Below are 22,214 nucleotides of genomic sequence, written 5' to 3'. Positions count from 1 at the left end.
GCTCTTTAGCAGGAATAGAACCTCCGCGAAAGGACCCTCTAGGAATGAATATCAAACGTACTGCACATTTTCAAGAACAAGTTAAACGGATTGCTGATTTGACAATTTTACGAATGGTTTCCTTGTAATGAAAATTTTAGCTTTTTTAGATTCTAATGTACAAGATCTCTTGAACACAATGGTATGCTTTTATAAAAAAACGGCATATAAACAATAACATTAGTCAAATGTGAGCAAAGATCATGGTTATTCAAATATTATGCGCAGGCTGTGATTTTTTCTAAGCAAAGTGAACCAGAGAATTTATTTCAACCGCTCACTGCATAACATACGCTCAAATATTTTATAATTAACATTAAGTTGGGATGCAAACTGCTACTTAAATGAGACTTCGCATATAAAAATCAAATTGCTGAAAAGAGGAATGCTGGACCAATGAGGAATCACGATTTCATAAAATTCACATGATTAACAAACTTCCCAGTTTAATATGTAAGTGAAACGCACTGTGTGTGCAACAAAACTTAACTCTCCAATACATATTCCTCTCAAATAACTTTAAGATGCTCCGAATGATTTGTCCAGAATGCTCCAGATACTGTAAGTGGAAATGTATCTTGTACGAGGCCTCATGAATAATTCTGCTGCATCCTCCTGCATTTTCAGAATACTGTTGCGATTCTATTTCATTCATAATTTGAAGTTTCTTTGTTATCTTACCTCTATTAATTTTTGAATTTGCGACAGTGAATTCTATTTCATGTTCTGGTGTTGTTTAGCATCACTTTTCAATTTGCAAAGCCAGTTACATTATGGGTACACTGGACTTGCAGATGGTTTTGGTACCTTTCCAAAAACAACGGTACATTACAGGCCTGGAAACTCTGTCAAGATTAAGAAACCACCTTTGTAACACATAACGGGAGAGAGAATCTTGTAACAGATTACCTCATCTTCGTCGTGTGATTCAGTGTAGTTGCTTGCAGGTATAAAAAAAATCCAGTTTTTGAAAAAAATAACAAAATCAGTTACATTTCACCGTCTCCAAATTACTGCTCCTTCCTTTTTTGCACAATAAAATTTATCTTTATTCTAAGAAACGATTAGATTTCGAGCAATTTACTGAGTAACTGGAACTGATTCTGCGAGTGAAAAGTTTATTGAATTAGCCACCGTTTCTTATATCTTTTTTTCCATTTTCATTATTTCTAGGCACAATCGTTGATTCTTCTCGGTCTTTCGTTCACAACAACAATTTCAGAAAAACAAAACATACAGTTCTTGCTCAACACCAGGTAAAGATTGATCTTAACATAACGCTTCTCGATGTATCATCAATATGTTGTTTCAGTGCATTGCGCAATACTGAATCCAAAGAAAAATGCCGGAATATTTTCAGCTGTTTTGAATCCGATAACACACTTTTTCTGGCTTAGTACATTGTAGTTATTTTAATTACTGTTTATTCTTCAAGTCCACTGTAGGCTTACTTTGTAGACTTTTCATCTAAATATGCTCTACTCAGTTCAATTCACACTATACACTTTTCTCTTTCAATGCATTTAGCTACATTACATAAAACAAAACCACTTATTCTCTTGTATGTTGCAAGTTACGCAATACAGATGCATCCAGAGTGATATTGAACACATTCACCACCCTACAGACTGTTTTGTCATTCATTTTTCTAGGCTAATGCAAAACACTAGACCAAAGAGCAACTTCTTCTCCTTAAATACGAGTCACCTGACTGCAATTAAACGTTATGGCTTTCAAGTTTTCAGTATAATCTTTGTCACAAGTTCCACTTACATAACTATTTATAGTTGTGTTTCTATAGCTCAGGACCCACTATAGCTTTAGGTAATTTTTTTTATAACGAAGCTGTTATTTCTTCCTTGCACACACCATAAGTAATACATCGCTATCGCGTGGTTTTAACATTATGATATACTGAAGTAATTCAATTTTTTGTATACATGCTAAACAGATCAACGGGACTTTCATACATCAATCCAATACCGTTTCATATCCCAGTATATATTGTAGTTAACTAAGGAACAATATGCTTCTAAGGTCGTTTGTATTGCTTTCATTTTATTTCATGTAATACTAATTTCTGGTGAAATATGTTACCCTTTCTAGAATCTAGGTCGAGTATACTTCTCTTCATATAATGCCAATTTTATTTTCTTCTGGTTTACCATTCCATGCACTGTTCTGGCTAAATAATAAGCACTTCCCTTCAACTTTTATCTTCATTAAGCCATAAATACGTGTTTTTTTTAATTAATATGTTAAATCATATCCTGTACTTCTCTCAATACATCGTATTTATTTAACTTTGGCGGTACAGTATATATGTCCCACTTTCTTGAACGGCTCTGGCTCGGTATATATGTCCCACTTTCTTGAACGTCTCTGGCTCGAAGTTTTTTTTTTCTATACTTCAAATTATTAGCCTTGCCATTTATCTCGGTGTGTATAAACTGCTTTCATTTCTTAAGGCACTAAATTTTCCGTATATCGCTTTACCAATGTTTTTCTGAGGATCAGGAGCAGTGTTTCTTATAATCTATACTGAAGGTTCTTGTTCGAAATGCTGAGTTTTTGGAAATTTACTACGTTAAACTTTTTATAGTTTCACTGCACTGCATTTTATGATTATATACTGAACTTATGGTCTTTGATATAATATCTCACTGTGAATGCACACGAGATGAATTAGTGCACTGTCATCTTTTTCATCTTACCGCAATATTTTGTCCCATTTCAATTAGCATACGAGAATACAGGGCTTCAGTGAATCTGTAGCTCAATTAGGGGCGACAGGTTTCACAGGGTTGTACATTTCACTAGCTACCTTGGGGCATCAATTGAGAATATATGGAGAAGAAATGCCTTAGAATAGACAACCCCAGACTATACATAGATCTTTTCCAGTAAGTAGTGCAGTGAAATAATCTGAGAGGGCCTGTATATTCTTGCGAATTTGTATCCCAGGAATTGGTAAAGAACTGCGGCCTTGCAGTAAAATCAATTCCTCAAGAAAGAGAGGCTCCCTTAACGTTTGAAAGCATTGAGTTTAGGAGAGGCATTCTCTCGATCTCCATCTTAGTGCCTGCATGTTAGAGCTCATGAGACGGGCCCTCTACCCTTCCTCCCCCACTTGCAGTGAAATGGGATAGCTTCTCCGAACCCTGTCTCTTGCGCTATGTGTTCCAAAAGAAAATGTGACCAACGTTCTAATCTCCCACATAAATATGCACACATGTAAAGCTGAGTAAGCAATGAATACTGTTCTTCAAATGGATTCTACTTGGAGCAGCTAACTGCTACGTAAAAACTTGAGTGCTTGGATGGGCTAGTGAGTGATCCTGTTTTTAGACGTTTGGGTGCATGTTTTTCGTTGTAGTGGCCATTCGTCCTGATCTAGCCTACGGTGCCATAATTAACTTATATCTAGCCATCTTTAGAAGGCAAATATGGCTGGTTTAATCTGGTAAGAGCATGGACAAGTAGTCCGAGGCAGTTTAAGTGATCAAAAGCACTGTTGCTCAAGATCATATCTCAGGTTCCAAAAATGCAGTTAAAGTTGTAGAACCCGAAATGTCGAAGGTTAGACTTGTACCCAGCCAAGTAACAATGGCACTGCAAACAGGATGAAGATATTGCCTACTCCTACTTCAAGGAACTGTGCTGTATCACTCATGGATAGCATACTTTTGTAGTCATCAAGATGTCTTTCACAGATTGAAGAATCTGTACTCCTGTAGACATAATGTTGTGCCTCGTTGCTTACAGAAGCAATCACTGATGTGGCAGAAGTCGTGATTCAATGAGTGTCATTCGCTATGACGTTAAAGTAACTAATCCAGAATGAGTTGCTTAAGAGTGGATGCAGTAAGCTTACAAGAGCTAAAACAGTTCAGTAATACTCAGGATCAGAGTCACTGCCAGAAGCGCAAAATGAGAACCATCAAACACGGGAATTCTTAGAATTAATCTCAAACGAGTGATACTGTAACAGATTACTGAACCACCGCAGAGGTCATAAACCACTACGTTACTGATAGTCAAGCAAGGTTAAAATAACTTTTGGAAGACAAATTACTCGGCCAGAGTTCTCGTCATAATTTGCCTCTAAGAATTCTCCACTATGATCTGGAGATGATTTCAGAGAAATCAAAAAGCCTCATCCTTTGTCAGAAAGAGGTACCTTAATTTTACCATTTTCTCCTGTGTCCCTTAAAGTCAGTAAATCATTCTCTTACCTCGCCTGTTTATCAAAGTAAATTTTACTGTAATAAACTTGTAAAATATACATTAAAAATACCGCCTTTCCAGGCTCTAAATGGTGCCTAAGGGCTGGCAAGAGATTACTGATTTTTGTAGTGAGTTTCAATCTGCAGATAATAGAAACCTGAAGAGTTTTGGCAGGTTCTTTCAGCATAAGGGACTATTAAGCTTCAGTGGATCTGAATTCTGACATCCAAACTTGCAGCAAGTGGCCAATAGGTCTCCGTCTGTATATCTTACCAGAACTCGACATGTCATGCCCCAGCGGAGGTTTGACAGAGTGACCGCTCATGGGACAGGGCAAACAGTTGTGATGGGTTGAAGGCTTCCATATCTACTATTCCCAAAGGTAAATGAAATGAATGGTACAGTGCATCAGCTGGTCTTGAAAGGTATGTATGTGTATAAGTCAGAAGAAAATAAAATTGTCCTCTTCTCTGAATTTAAGTGTGGAAGTTACAATTCACTTCTAACAAAAATAGGACCAAGACAACACAATTCCGAGCACAATCTCTTCATATATTTCTGTGGTAAATACAAAATTTCATTATACAACTTGCAATTATCATTATCTATATTCCTTAATTCCAGTCATTACCAAAACACTTCACATTACGTCACCACAGTAAGGATGGGTCCCTTTCCTCCATATTACATTATCTGATCCTCACAGGCATAATATGTATGCATGACCCGAATTAAACTTGTAGCCTTCTTGGTGTCAGAATGGTTATGTTGGAATAAGATTCCCGTGGATGTGGTACTGAAACCACACTTTCAAATAGAATTTTCTTCAAATAATACCCTTAGGGATATCAGGGTCTTAGATAAAGAACGTACCCTATATGAGGATTTCAATCTTTCAATATAAACGATCATTATATAATATATATATATATATATATATATATATATATATATATATATATATATATATATATATATATATATATGTGTGTGTGTGTGTGTGTGTGTGTGTGTGTATACATTTTGATATTTATACAACTTCCTTTAATAAATGGGGGGACTAGAGGAAAACAAGGCAATGTTCACTTCCACATACACACTAAGATTGTTAACAACGATCACAGCAGAGGGTCTCTAATACCCCAATGCTTACTGCCTCATTCGCTGCAATCTGAGAATGCTTGTGGGAGAGATAACTGAAAATGAAATGAATGCAATAAAAAGGACGAAGAAGAAGAAGAAGAAAGGTGCCTGGAGTCGAGATTACAGGGAAACGCGAAGCATGCAGGTTACGGTATAAATGAGCGTCTGACCAGGCTGAGTAAGGCATATCTGGATTACACGAAAGGTGATATATGGTCTTAATATCCCTTACGATATCTGGAAAGTTGTATGGAGGAATTTTAATTGAAAAGGAAATAAAAACAATTAACAGAAGGTGCGCCAAGCCAAGAGAAAAAAAACTAATGATGTAATTGATTGAGATGCGACATGGACGGTGATCAAAATGAGAGTGAGTGAGTTTGGTGGGCAAACAGGGTCTTATAATAGAGCACCCCACGTCACCATGGCCTGCTACTATAATTTTGGATTGGGTCAAGACAGAAAACATGAAGGGGGCAGGAAATGTTAAAAAAAAAAAAAAAAAAAAAAAAAGGAATGGTCGTAAATGGAATGTAGATCTCTTGATGACCCAGCGCTAGTTGGTGATAGCGAAGAGAAGTTGCAGAGACTGGCGAAATGGTATGAAAATCTTTAGAACCGGAGAGAGCTGAATGTCAATGTTAGCATGATTAACGCTGTAAGGGTAAAAGGAAGAAGGGAAAATGAACAATAAAAGCAATTAAAGTGGAGGAAAAAAGGGAAGAACTAGTATTATTCTGCAATTAATTACGATTCAGAAACAGAGGAAGAAAGGAAGGTAAAAAGAAATAAAGCAATGGAATGTGTGGATTATCGAGTCATCCGTCTTTCATAGAGATTTATCGTTAATCTTACAAATGAAAGGAATGAAAAGATGGAAGAGTCATGATAAATTTGTTTCACAGTAAATTGGAGTAATAAAAGTTCATATGACAGGATATATAAATGTCATGAAGATGTGATTAAAAGAAAAAGTTAGCACTGAATATAAAAAAGTCACAGTGACGTAATAATATATATACATACACACACAATATATATATATATATATATATATATATATATATATATATATATATATATATATATATATGTATATGTCTATGAATATATTTACATATATATATATATATCAATAACTATATTTACATATATATATATATAATATATATACATATATATAATATATAACATACACATATATATGTATATATAATATATATATATACACATATATACAGTATGTATATATACACCCTTACACAATGTATATATAATCGCCTGTATGTACCTACCTGCCAGAAGCTGCCGATCCTTCCGTATCTGAGCACTTGGATTCAATTAGAATTCGAGGCTGATAGCCCCCTTCCCTCCTCCTGATCCCTGTCTTAACACGGGCGCAATAATTTACGCCTAATTGCAGCCCAGCAGTTCCCCCTTTGTCCTGGCATAAAGCGGGCCCAAGGAACTGGACGTGGGACCTTTTATTGGGCCCATGACAGGGATATTAAAAAATGCCGACGGCTTTTGGCATTCTCTTTCGGCCGAGTGCTAGAAGGCTGAGGAGTCGCCGTGCATTCTTTTTATGCCGTGACACCAGCGATGTGTTAAGCTGTTTATATATATATATATATATATATATATATATATATATATATATATATATATATATATATATATATATATATATATATGCACATAAATAAAGAAATATAAATATATGTATATATATACATAAATATAAATAAAAATACAGTATTTATTTTTATGTATATACAAATATATAATGTATGTCTGTATGTATGTACATATATACATACATACATGCACCTACAGTATATATATACAATGTTTATGTATATATATATATTATATATAACATGTATATATAAATATTAAAATGAAGTTTGAAACAATAAATATATCATCGAAAATATATTAAATAACCAGTAGTTTACGCAATTAACGACAAATCAAACACCCCTGCGAAAGAGAAAAAATACATTGGCAAAGAAGTGATTAGAAAAACTATTCAATTCAAGAGCAAAAATCGAAAAGGTTAAACAATAAAGTCATGAAAATTACAGATCAATAAAATCCAAACAGTTGGTGAAATGATCAATATCAATCACACTAAAAGAAAGTTCATCAAGTCGGTGATCACAGAATGTATATCCTCATTTATAATAAAACCTGAAAATAGCTTGAATAGAGGCTAAAGAGCTTAGGTGCTTGGAGGAAGAGGAGGAGGAGGAGGGCGGTGGGGGGAGGGGGTGAAATGGGCTTGGGATTTTAGGGGAGCGCGCAGCCATGTTTTGTGCCTCTCAGCTGTTGCAAGGGCAGCAAAGCAAGCAATAGCCATAAACAACTGTGGCAGTTCTAATAGCAGTAAGGATAATCATAACAGACGCCTTTCATCTCAGCAATGGTCTTGTGTTCATCCCCAAAAAGATGGTGCAATCGGTGGATGTTGCAAACGGTGGCATTCCCGTGTAGGGTTTCTGCAAGAACCGATGGGATTGCTACCGAACCTAGTGTCGGTGTTCGTGGAAATTCTGTTTTTATTAAGGATGTATTGAAATCATCTCGAAAGGAACTGACATAATGATGCTATTTGCAGTAAGCATAATAATAATAATAATAATAATAATAATAATAATAATAATAATAATAATAATATAATAATAATAATAATAATAATAATAATAATAATAATAATAATAATAATAATACTCATTACCATCATCATCAGCGAATAATGACCAATCGCGTTAAACAAATACAGGAGAAAAGAACCCTTTAAAATAGAGCATGTAATGGGGCCAGGATGAATACAACAACTTATTAAGTTTTAAGGAACTCTTGTGCCTTTCGTCTCAAAAAAAATTATCATGACGAATGTATCTTTAATACTCTACTTTTTAAGTCTTTTCACCCAGCAATAATAATAATAATAATAATAATAATAATAATAATAATAATAATAATAATAATAATAATAATAATAATAATAATAAAGTGTAGTCGAAGTCGACATACACAAGACATCTGTCGCACATTGCTCTAATATGTTTGAAATGTGTTTCAGTCTGCAAATCTGACTAACTAATGAACAGATTAAATTCACATCATCCTAAATTATATCGACATTAATTCTGCTGACATGTGTTTGTGACCGTGAGTAACTTTTCACGGAAGAACTGGAGCGGAAGCAAGCAATATTCAAGCATACGCAAGCAGGGCATAATGCCAGCAATATATGAAGGAAGAAACAAAAGCAACTTTTCCCTATTGGCTTAATGGAGGCCACTTCCACGAGCAATAAAAAAAAAATAAGCTTTCCTCCTCATACAGGTATCAGAGCAAACCTTGAGGAATAAAGAGTATAAAAGGTAAGCGATGAATGCTAGATCTATTCACTTCACAAGAAAAATTAGTAAGGTAAAGTAAAGCAGAGAACAATTCAAGATGCAGATATTATCAGTGGCAATAATAAATGGTTAAAACCAATGTAACTAATTCTATGAAGCCTCTCTCTCTATATAGTGGTTTTACTTCAAGGAAAGACGCCAGCGACTTTTATACTTGGCATCAAGTCTGTCTGGACACTAACGGCAACTATGCTCGATGGGGGCGTGGCTTGTGTCTTAGCTTGAAATGAAAGCACCTTTCTAATGATCTATTTGGCATTCTCTTCTTCTAGCTACTGTTTTGCTTCAAGCAGTTTAATTTCCCTTTATCATTATGCTAACAGTACCTATTTCTACATCAGTTCTTACCTGGAATCTGAATCTTAATTCACTTTAAGCTACTTTGACAATAAACAACACCTCTCTCTCTCTCTCTCTCTCTCTCTCTCTCTCTCTCTCTCTCTCTCTCTCTCTCTCTCTCTCTCTCTCTCTCTCTCATACAACCACACAGACGCACAAATCTAATCAAACTTATCAGAAAAACATTTTCCCCTTTCATTCACTCACTGCCAATAAATATATTAGCAAAACAATCTTTAATAAAGAAAATTACAATGCATCTACACTAATATGTTCTCTACTAACTGATCTACCTAGACATCTCACAAGCTGTCTGCTGACTCTACAATGCAAATCTAGATGCAGCCACTGATCTAACCATCAGTCTAAGAACAAAGCTCTCGTCATTTTCTACTAATTTTCTCAGACGGCTTCTGTCTAAGACTTCTGAGTCATCTAAGAAATTGCGGGCAGAGGATCATGGGAAAAGACTCACCTCTACTAAGTTGACACCTTTAGGCTGAAATGAAATATAGAAGAAGGTAAGAAAGAGTCGCAAGTATACATTGATATATATTCACACTGAAAAACTTTACTAGGAAAACAAGAGAATGACTTTCTATGTAGGAAGAAGATTCACATTTTAAAGACACTTTAGTAGACGTCACAAAAGGTTAAGAATACATGGAAATAGTATGTTTAGTCCAAAGACATCAGTAAGAGACACTTTCTCGAAGATTAAACATAGGATATATGATATAATAAGGACAATGACTATCAGTTTACAAACTTCGTCATAGATACCTCTTGATCTTCACCTTAGTGATGTCTGTGGGCTAAATATGACAAGAACAATACGATAACAGATAAGCAAGTACACAGAATACACTGCCCTGCCTGCACTGCATAAGTTATAAGGGTATTTTAAAACCTGTTTTAGAACTTATATTAAGAATCTAAGTCTCAACCTACAACGGGGACGTTTATAAAAAACATTGAAACCAAAAGGACTCATCACTTTATAAGAAGATTCAATACAGATATGTATAGATACCGAATCTTTCCCTATTCAAGGAAGACACTGATAAGTTGGTTTTTCGAAGACATGGCTCCGAAACTGAAAATTCAACAGGACCATAATGTGGGAACGAATGTTCCGAAGTGCCACCTATATGTCTGCAGCTCCAGGGGAAAAAATACTCGTGTAAAGAAGCCGCAAATGTATAACTTTTAAATTGTCTGCAAATATACATCTAGTTAAGCAACAGTATACCTTGTACCATTGTACCATTTACCTAACAGTTAATCGGTTTTATCTTTCTATCATCATACATCTGTTTTCTATAAATCTCACTTTTCATAATATCTTTATGAAATACTCAAAAGGGTGCCTCACGCTTCCCAAATAACCAGACCCAACCTGGGATATTTTATACCTTATTTTTAAGGTCAAAATACCCCATAGACAAATCATCAAAAACAAAACATGGGCAGATCTATCTGTTATTAACTAAAAAATACACGAAACATTACTGACGTCTTAAATCCCACCATAAAACAAGATAAAATATTTTCTAAGTCACAAATGAAAGCTTCTTACGACAAGACAAAGCGCCATGGAGAAGAGGGAGAATGGAAAAATAATGTGAGTCATTAATGAAACAAAAACAGTGAAAAAATGAACAATCATCCTACTTGGGAGAACTGTGTACATTGTCTCAAAAAGCTGAAATTATTTCTTACAGTTCTCGGAATCAGATTATGTCAAAGAATCTTTACTGCAGCGGGTTGCACTAAATGGAAAATGGAACAAACGAGAAGTAGAATTTATTATTATTATTATTATTATTATTATTATTATTATTATTATTATTATTATTATTATTATTATTATTATTATTATTATTATTATTATTATTATTATTATTATTATTATTATTATTATTATTATTATTATTGTACCCATACCATCAATTGAAACTGAAGGTAATGTAAGAGTAGGTCCAGATGGCCGGCTTCGAATTAAAGGGACATTACGTGCCGTCCCAAATCTCACACTAAGCTGCCTATATTCTGCATACTCATACAGAAGCAAATAATGAAAGCTTATACCGGGCTCGACGACGGCATGTCGAAACGTGGAGTATGATCCAGCAGATGAATAAATTTGTCATGTTCTATGCTTCTCGAATGGCAAAAAAAAAAAAAAAAAAAATGTCGGTAAAAATTTAGGTCAAGGAGAAATTACCTTTTGTTATGGGTCCTTCAATCATTAATGAATTCTCCGACATACAATAGCACGCCATCCCGTCAAAAATGACAGTAATATGCTACACTGCACAGTGGCAGGTATCAACAGTAATATTTATGTGTAATATTTAAAAGGCCATTTACCGCAGTTCGCATGTACCAAATAATTCAGATGTCTGTTACTTCCCTTTATCCGACTATTTTTATAGCAATTTGTACAGATTTTTTTTTTACTATTTTCAAGTCGTCATTTCGACACTTTATTCAAGTTACTTTGCCTTTTTCAACATGATTTAATGAATGAAAAATATCTAGCTTTAAAATGACATTAGATGAGGGTTCTAGCATGAAAGCTAACTTTACATAGATAATTCAAAGAAAAACATTGTCAGTCCTAGATGCAGTCAGCAAGAGAAGGGATATGCATTGTCTGTATAACAGGAGTATTATTATTACTAATAATTATTACCATTATGTATTTCCGGTTGATAATGTGTTCTTTGACGCGAATAGTACCGGAGATGCCATTAACTTCAGCTTCTTTTTTCTGCTATCGTTCGTAAGTTTTTTTTTATGGTATATTACGTTTTTTACACTACACCCCTCCATGCTCTTAAGATTTCATTATTGCTGTTGTCATTTTTATTATATACAGCATTCTTACATACTTTAAAAAAAAGACTATCCTTAGAATTCATTATTCTCTTCTGCCCCGAGACAAAGCAACGCATTCTAAACTGTTTTTCTTTCATAATAAATACAGAACCCTCGAATATAGGAAAAGATACGTAAAACGTTATTAAAATTCCATTCCTGAGAATGGCGAAACTTCAAAGGAGAATTCCCAGACGGAAAGTTTACGTAAGGACCCACTCGGAAAGGAGAGGGAGACCGGGAATTATGTGATGGGTGTTCACGTAAGGGGACTGGCTCGGAAAGGAATGGGAGGACGGGAATTATTTGATGAGAATTCGCGTCAAATCTCTGTCAGTCTCGGTTAGGAAGTTGTCACAGGCTTTCCCCTCCTGTGTCAGAACTGGTGATTCAATTTAGCTAAAAGTGTCGAGACAGCGATGTCGAGTTATCTATTGACTGGGCAATAAACGTCGTCCAGTGTGAAGTTATATAGATCAGCTGTTGTTTGGGTAAGGGGAATTATAACATTTATCTAACATTCTGATAAACACACACACACACACACACACACACACACACACACACACATATATATATATATATATATATATATATATATATATATATATATATTTCATATAGATATACATACATATATGTGTATGTGTATATATATAATATATTTCTTTATATACATATATATATATATACATCTATATATATACAAAAATATATATATATTTATATATCTATATATATATATATATATATATATATATATATATATATATATATATATATATATATATATATATATCTACCTATCTAGCCGTAATGCAAATGTAACTGCTGAATTTTCAGCAGGAATCACGCAAAAGGAACAGCAGAGAAAAGAAAAACGGCCTAGCAGTGGCCATAATAATCCACGGAATTACGTAAAACTGCATTCGCTGCTGATCGCCTATTACGTTAGTTCGTCGATAGAGATTAACTAAAAATTTGTTTTTGTTTGAGAAAAAAGTTGGTTGTTCTGAGACTCTCGCTTTTCTCAACCGATCGCCATCCTGCCATCTGATGCAATTTCAAAATAAGATTAAGTTTTGTTCTTGCAGCGATTTCTAAACTCTTGCCACTGCTGTTCGAAAACTTTGTTTCGTTTTCCACACAGGCGATAATAAATGTCTGTTTTTTAAGCTCATTTGTACAAAAATAAGCGGCCTTTCGACAGCTTCCTTGGAGGAAGGGACGTCCAACAAGAAGCTTCCTTGGAGGCAGGGACGTCCAACAAAAAGCTTCCTTGGAGGAAGGGACGTCCAACAAAAGCTTCCTTGGAGGAAGGGACGTCAACAAAAGCTTCCTTGGAGGCAGGGACGTCCAACAAAAAGCTTCCTTGGAGGCAGGGACGTCAACAAAAGCTTCCTTGGAGGCAGGGACGTCCAACAAGAAGCTTCCTTGGAGGCAGGGACGTCCAACAAGAAGCTTCCTTGGAGGCAGGGACGTCCAACAAAAAGCTTCCTTGGAGGAAGGGACGTCCAACAAAAAGCTTCCTTGGAGGAAGGGACGTCCAACAAAAAGCTTCCTTGGAGGCAGGGACGTCCAACAAAAAGCTTCCTTGGAGGAAGGGACGTCCAACAAGAAGCTTCCTTGGAGGCAGGGACTTCCAACAAAAAGCTTCCTTGGGGGAAGGGACGTCCAACAAGAAGCTTCCTTGGAGGCAGGGACTTCCAACAAAAAGCTTCCTTGGAGGAAGGGACGTCCAACAAGAAGCTTCCTTGGAGGCAGGGACTTCCAACAAAAAGCTTCCTTGGAGGCAGGGACTTCCAACAAAAAGCTTCCTTGGAGGAAGGGACGTCCAACAAGAAGCTTCCTTGGAGGAAGGGACTTCCAACAAAAAGCTTCCTTGGAGGAAGGGACGTCCAACAAGAAGCTTCCTTGGAGGCAGGGACTTCCAACAAAAAGCTTCCTTGGAGGAAGGGACGTCCAACAAGAAGCTTCCTTGGAGGCAGGGACTTCCAACAAAAGCTTCCTTGGAGGAAGGGACGTCAACAAAAAGCTTCCTTGGAGGAAGGACTTCCAACAAAAGCTTCCTTGGAGGCAGGACGTCCAACAAAAGCTTCCTTGGAGGCAGGGACTTCCAACAAAATGCTTCCTTGGAGGAAGGGACGTCCAACAAAAAGCTTCCTTGGAGGCAGGGACTTCCAACAAAAAGCTTCCTTGGAGGCAGGGACTTCCAACAAAAAGCTTCCTTGGAGGAAGGGACGTCCAACAAAAGCTTCCTTGGAGGAAGGGACTTCAACAAAAAGCTTCCTTGGAGGAAGGGACGTCCAACAAGAAGCTTCCTTGGAGGCAGGGACTTCCAACAAAAAGCTTCCTTGGAGGAAGGGACGTCCAACAAAAAGCTTCCTTGGAGGCAGGGACTTCCAACAAAAAGCCTCCTTGGAGGAAGGGACGTCCAACAAAAAGCTTCCTTGGAGGAATGGACTTCCAACAATATCAACCCTCGCGTGAGACAGCAGAATTCAAGTCACTCAAATTCCGATCATTTGTGTGGTCCCGAGCTCAACATGTGTGGCAATTCCTTTAAAGGGGAGCTACCAATGCCGTAATGAATAGGGATTAATTACATAACCACTGATATATAAAAGAATGAGCAAACCCGCGCACTGAATTAACCAATGACTTCACTTCAACTCTCTCCCATTCGCAACGAGAAACTTCACGGATAGATTAAAACTACTTAAAATCGGAGACGTATCTCAAACGATCAAGTTGAAACGGAGGGGCCGAGGCAAAAACACATTGCTGCAACCGGCATGATCAAGCCGCCATTAAAGCTCATTGATCACGGAGGTCCATCATGCTGTGTTACTATGCAAGGCTCTCTCTCTCTCTCTCTCTCTCTCTCTCTCTCTCTCTCTCTCTCTCTCTCTCTCTCTCTCTCTCTCTCTCTCTCTTCGGCCTAATTAAGTGCGGCCGTAAAAAGGACCACCTTAAGAAAAATGTCCAAACGCTAATGATCAGAAGTTCTTATTCTGTGAATACCTAAAGCAGTCACAGACAATCGAGTAATATTCCGAAACGTAGCATTAAAAGACTAACTAAGAGATGAAAGGTTACTTTGGTGGATTTTCGCGTGAATTTTATTCTGTGCTTTCATTCATTCATGCTTAACATTCACCGTTACAGCCGTGCGGTAGTCCTGGAAACTTTATTATTATTATTATTATTATTATTATTATTATTATTATTATTATTACACTAATTTTATGCTGGCTTCATCGTGACTAACTGATTTTTCGCATCTTTATAAATCACTCTCATTCTGTTTTTTCGGTAACTTTTTTTCATTAAGTACACTGCAATTGTACATAACGTTTTGTTAAATTTAACAGTTATTTTCTGTTCTTAGTTCATCGCTGTTTATAATCCTCATTTGTGATGCTCAATTAAAACCCTGACCTGCCCCACAAACAATGTAATCTATCATAATATTCCGCGTTAGGGTCAATTCCCCTAACTTCCAGTGACATAATTTAATTATGGTGTACATGTTACTCGTAAAACATGTGCACTTACGTCACAACATAGCGCATACTCAGGTTATGGCTATGAAGTGCAGATCAGCTCCTACCGCGTATCACCAGGGCGTTTACAAAAGTGACTACAATGGCATGGAATGGAATATGAAATTTAGGGCCAAATACCATAGCATTGGGACCTATGAGGTCATTCAGAAAATTTTAAAGGTGTAGCAAGAGGATTGCCACGCAGTTGCACTATGCATCAACTATTAGGAGAGGGTGGAAAGTAAGATGGAAGAAAAGAATATGAACGGAGGTATAGTAAAAGGAATGAGAGGGGTTGCAGCTTGGGGCCAAAGGGACGCCCTTTGGCCTAAATCGTATATTCCAATTTTTTTTTATATAGGCTACAAACCAAGTTCCACAAATGTACTTAATACGAACACAATTGCTACTACCCTTTACATGGTTTAAAAAGTAATATACATCGGAAAAAATATTATATTAACCGGATACGCCCCAAAGTGAGAACGGTAGACATTTGATGCGAACAAAATTCAACGTATAAGAAAAATACTCTGCAATACAGTGGAGATAAACCATACAAAAATTATAGAAAAACAGTACAGGCAGTTAGAAATAGCTATACGAAAAACTAACTCCTTATAAACGCCGTGGGTAAAAGACTATAGCTCTGTCTACTCAAAAAAAAAAGCTAAGATACTGAACGGACGAGACTGAGATACGAAAAACTGCCCAAGGAAAAAGGTATAGTTTTATTTTCAGGTTACAGTCGACCTTAGTAATTAGCTTCGTTCTCGGATGTTACAGGGATTTCTCATAAAAGTATTTCAGAAAATCTCCTTCCTTTCTGGCAATCTCTGAACTTTTTTTTTTTTCGTAAGCTACTAAGAATATTGAAATACTGAGAGAGAGAGAATTGCGTGCTTTTATTAAAAGGGTCTTTGGCGATATTAAATAGAATCCTCTGTTGGTTCTTCTCTTACTATAAATTTAGCCGATGTCAAATTCATTATTGTTAAGGACCGAAGTCTGGTAATTTTCCCTCTTTTATTTTTACCTATATGAATATATCAAGTCTCGAATAATTCTCATCATATGCTATTCTCAGCTTAAAGTAAAATTCATTTATTGTATAACAATGAAAAAATTTTTTTTTTTAAAAAAATGTTTTTACCGACATTAGTGATCCAAGACAACTTTCCTGTAAATCTGTAAATTTAAGAAAAAAAAAATTCCTATTCTCACATTTTCGACGCTTGCAAAATCTAAACATTATTTCCATTAACATACATTGTAAATAACTATGAGGCATAATTTTCATAAAATATGTAAAACACAAAAGGACAGCATAATAAAAGTCAAAAACAAACCAAAATCACAAACTAAGTCTCTCTCTCTCTCTCTCTCTCTCTCTCTCTCTCTCTCTCTCTCTCTCTTCCTTTGTGAGAACATGTGAAATAAGTTAGCATGATCACGCTCCTGATAAAACATTAATTTCATTAATCCTGTGCCAACTTTGTTTGTAAAACAAATGCTCATTGGCAGTCATACGAGGGGGGGCTAAAAATTCATGAATACATTTTGAGGGATTAAATTGCAGTTCAAAAAATGACGTTCCTTTTAAATATTGTAGGCAGCGAAAAAATAAATAATGATAATTAAGCAGAATATCATCAAACACACACCGTATTTTTGACACTGTATTTCTGCATACGTTGCGTTTGTAAATGAGGCTTCCAAAAGTATATATAAACTAAGCGTACTAATCTCACTTTAATTTTACATGGTACTTGACATTTATATGCGATGGAGATCGACAGAAAATAATTAAATAAACTACTGTGGTGCTATGGCGGCGTGTCATGAACGGACACTGCATGGATAGGCAGTTAATTCTGTTGCATGGGAGTGAGAGAATTATGACACGGGACTTAATGCTGTAATGCATCTACTCTATTTACATCCAAACACGCATATATATATATATATATATATATATATATATATATATATATATATATATATATATATATATATATATATATATATATATATATGTATGTAAATATACCTAATAAAATACCTAATAAAAGGACCCATAAAAACACCAAAAGGGTAGAAAGATATTCACATATACATATATACATATATAATATATATGTAAGTGCGCGCACGCTCGTGCGTTTGGATCTAAGGGAATTCACAGATGCACAACGTGCATAAGCACATGACGAGAATACAGGAAAGCCTGTGACAAAAAAAAAAATAAAAAAAAAATAAAAATGGAAAGGCACGGACATCTTAGGATGGATATCTGAGAAACATGGAACACAAAGATGTAAGAAAGTAGCATTGAAAGTCGTCGGTTGCTCCTTGTTAAGAAACCGGGGGCTGGGACCACCGTAGTCCACAAATCTAAATATGCAACAAGTCAAGGGAGAAATCTGCCCTTTGGACGAAATCGAAAACTCAAAAACAAGTTTTCGTATTTTAAGACTGTGCTACTCATGACTTCTCAATCTCCTAATACTCTTATGGGTAAGCATTCCTCTAGAAGCCTCGAAATCCGAAAGTAAATGAAAGAATTCTCTTTCAAGGTGGGATTAGAGACTAACGCTAATCCACAGCAGCGTAAAAATGGATTACATGCACGGCCTTCCTGCGAACCGTCATATAACTTCATTCTTCATCAAAATGGCTTTGTTGATTTTTGAAAATACCAAGATATTTAATATGATTCAGACAGCAGAATCAGGTCTCCTGAATTCAAGAATGACAAGGAACAATTAAAAGCAGAATCTGGCTTCATGAATTCAAGAATGACAAGAACAATTGAAAGCAGAATCAGGTCTCATGAATTCAAGAATGACAAGAAAAAAAATTAAAAACAAAATTAGGTTTGATGAATTCAAGGACGAGAAGAAAAATTAAATGCAGAATCAGGTTTCATGAATTCAAGAATAACAAGAATATTTAAAGCAGAATCAGGTTCCATGAATTCAAAGATAGACAAGAAAATTAAAAGGAGAATCAGGTTTCATGAATTCAAGAATGACAAGAATATTTAAATTAGAATCAGGTTTGATTAATTCAAGAATGACAAGAAAATATTAAAACCAGACTCAGGTTTCATGAATTCAAGATCAACTAGAAAAATTAAAAGCAGAATCAGGCTTCATGAATTCAAGAATGAAAAGAAAAAATTCAAAGCAAATTGATGAATTCAAGAACGAGAAGAAAAATTAAAAGCAGAATCAGGTTTCATGAACTCAAGAATGAAATTGAAGAATGACAAGAAAAATTATAGTAGAATCAGGTTACATGAATTCAAGAATGACAAGAAAATATTAAAAGCAGATTCAGGCTTCATGAATTCAAGATCACCTAGAAAAACTACCCTAGGTTTCTGACAACAAAGCCGATACGTGCGAATTTATAGTAAGCAACGTTTCCGATTCTGAAACCTCAAATCTTTAGTGACCTTCCTACGATGTTTATCGACAAGTAACAAATACATCGGAGCCCAACACAACGCTACAGCTTCCACATTATTATTCCTGGTAGTAAATAATAATCCTATTAGCGCTGACAAAACCCCGTTGCAAAATTGTTATCCGAAAAAGGAGTGAGGTGCCTGAATTATTTGCAGGGTGAAGGGGGGTCGTTTGAGGCAACACTGGATGGGATTTATGCTAATCCTAATCCCACGCGGCTTACAGAGAAAGCCTGCTGTTCCTTTTTCCCACGTGGTAGCATTGCCATGGTCAGTTTTTTTTTTTTTTTTTTTTTTTGACTGTCCATGACAATACTTTCGGTTTGTTCGTTCGTTCTTTATAAACAATGCAGTAGAGAATAAATAAACAGGTAAATAAATAAATAATAAATAATTGCCGTTCTTTAAAAGCAACGTAGCAGAGAGTAAATAAACAGGTAAATGACGAAATAATAAATAATTGAAGTGTGAATGTCGTGATAGTTAGGCGATTGAATAAAATATTTATCCATTATATTTACCGAAAAATAACTTACTAAGGTTATTATTTGTGTGTGTGTGTGTGTGTGTTTGTGTTTGAGAGAGAGAGAGAGAGAGAGAGAGAGAGAGAGAGAGAGAGAGAGAGAGAGAGAGAGTGTGCACTGACATTTTCCTTTTTTGGGGGTGGGGAGGGGTCAAAGTTAATAGAGATATAGAACAGAACGAAACAAATTTTTGGTATTTGTGACCATGTCATTTGTATGAGCCAGCATCACATTCTGTTTCTCGTGATGGAACATTTTACATCTAATGTACATGAATTTGGGTAAACGAAGGCATAATTGCATGCATGCGTTTGTGCATTTTACATCTGATGCTGCCTTGAAATTCTCGTTCATTATAAATAAGATAAGCAATGTTTACATATTTTCTAACGTTTTAACTTTTAGGTAAAGGAGGTGAGTAATTGTATTATGCAAGGTTTAACTGTTCATAAATATGCATCTCAATATAATGTGGCTGTTTGTATTTATCTAAGAAGTATGGACATATCATAAGTAGATCATTTTCGTACATTGCTGACGACATAAGCCATGACCTCGTTTATTTAAAATGAAAACAAAACTTCAAATCGAAATCAATTTAAAATGAAAACAACTCGAAATAGATTTAAAATGAAAACGAATCGAAATCAATTTAAAATGTAAACAGATCGAAATCAATTTAAAATGAAGACAAATCCAAATCGATTTAAAATGAAAACAAATCGGAATCGATTTAACCTGAAAACGAATCGATATCGATTTAAAATGTAAACAGATCGACATAGATTTAAAATGAAAACAAGTCGAAATCAATTTAAAATGAAAACAAATCGAAATGAATGAACAAACAGGCAAGTACACACACACAAACACACGCACAAACAAGTCGGAAAAGGATCCGAACAAGTTATTTTCTGTGGGAATCTGAGTGCGTTTGTGAGAGTCCCTTCATTCTACTCTCTCTCTCTCTCTCTCTCTCTCTCTCTCTCTCTCTCTCTCTCTCTCTCTCTCTCTCTCTCTCTCTCTCTCTGTATTTGGTATGCATCACTAGACTTTCTGTTCAATCTCGTAATACATTCAAACAAAATGGACCTGAATGAAACCCCAACGAAGCGAGGTATCTTACAAACAGTCAAAGATACAATTTTTCTTCGACACATTTTGACCTAGTGACGAAATATTTCTTTAGAGGAATATAATATATATATATATATATATATATATATATATATATATATATATATATATATATATATATATATATATATATATATATACACGTTTAAAGTAAATATTTATTTCACGAAGTTTTCTCAGTTACTTTGAACTTTCATCAAGCAAAAAAGGTGTTCATCGCAACGCAAAAAGTATAACTATGAAAAATAAGAGCGGAGAGAGAGAGAGAGAGAGAGAGAGAGAGAGAGAGAGAGAGAGAGAGAGAGAGAGAGAGAGAGGTGTAGGGGGGGGGGGGTCAGAGCTGCAAGGTAAATGAAAACGAAGAGTACTCCTTCATCTTCACTAAATTACGGCCTCATGAAAAAAAAAACTTCGCTAAAGCAAGTATTATACATAGAGTACCTTTCCAAATAAGATGGTGTTTTTTACCAAATGACTCTCAGCATCCACAATGTGAGAAAAACAAAAAAAAGGAAAAAAATCACAGCCGAAAAAGAACGAAAAAAAAAAAGGTGTAATCCAGAAACCTTCGTATAACCCAACCTCTTCTTCCGCACGCGGTGAGGTTCATTTCCTCGGCCATTCTTATTTTCGAACCATCTCTAACATCTCTCCCTTTACCTACGGTCTAAAACACGGAGAGAGAGAGAGAGAGAGAGAGAGAGAGAGAGAGAGAGAGAGAGAGAGAGAGAGAGAGAGAAATGCTGCGTCTCTCACATTCGTCTTCATTTTAGAAAAAGGAGGTCTCGGATCTTTAGCTTCTTCGCGTCCATCTGTTATGTTGATGTCGTTTGCTGAAGATATTATTGGGAGTGGAGGTGGAAATGTTTACTTATGACAAGGCTGTTTTAATGCAATTTACTCGTTACCTATACGTAAAGTTATTAACGGACGTGTTAGTTCATTCACTCGCCAAGTTAGTGACAGAAATGTTAGCTCATTCACTCGCCAAGTTATTAGCAGAAATTTCACTAGTGTTAATTTATTCACTCGCAAAGTTATGTTAGTTCATTCACCCACAAGGTTATTAACAAAAATTTTAGTCAATTCACTCGCCAAGTTAGCAACAGAAATGTTAGCCATTTCACTCGCCAGGTTATTAACAGAAACATTAATTCATTCACTCACAAGGTTATTAACAGAAATGTTAGTCAATTCACTCGCCAATTTATTAACAAAAATATTAGTTCATTCACTTGCCAACCACACTAAAGTAAAAGTGTTTAACGGTTAGCTAAAAATTTTTCATCATCAGTAGAAAGTGGCTTCTAACTTTTAGCGCAAAATCAAAATTACAAATGAATGTCCTTCACGGTAATCTAACAGTGTACCACGATCATAAAAAGGCCCATAACAACACTATATATATATATATATATATATATATATATATATATATATATATATATATATATATATATATATATATATA

At 35.5% G+C, this 22,214-nt stretch overlaps 1 protein-coding gene across 1 annotated transcript in view; it reads right to left on the bottom strand.

Moving 5' to 3' along the window:
* The window catches only part of LOC136832500 (uncharacterized), a 548,606-nt gene that overhangs the window by 301,489 nt on the left and 224,903 nt on the right, over nucleotides 1-22,214 (bottom strand). Inside the window, exon 2 of the mRNA XM_067093407.1 lies at nucleotides 9,655-9,678. Coding sequence (XP_066949508.1) covers nucleotides 9,655-9,678 — 24 coding nt within the window. The remainder of the gene's footprint in view (nucleotides 1-9,654; nucleotides 9,679-22,214) is intronic.

Source organism: Macrobrachium rosenbergii, chromosome 50, assembly GCF_040412425.1.
Source record: "Macrobrachium rosenbergii isolate ZJJX-2024 chromosome 50, ASM4041242v1, whole genome shotgun sequence".
NCBI lineage: Eukaryota > Metazoa > Arthropoda > Malacostraca > Decapoda > Palaemonidae > Macrobrachium > Macrobrachium rosenbergii.
This window is presented reverse-complemented; position numbering and strand designations above follow the sequence as displayed.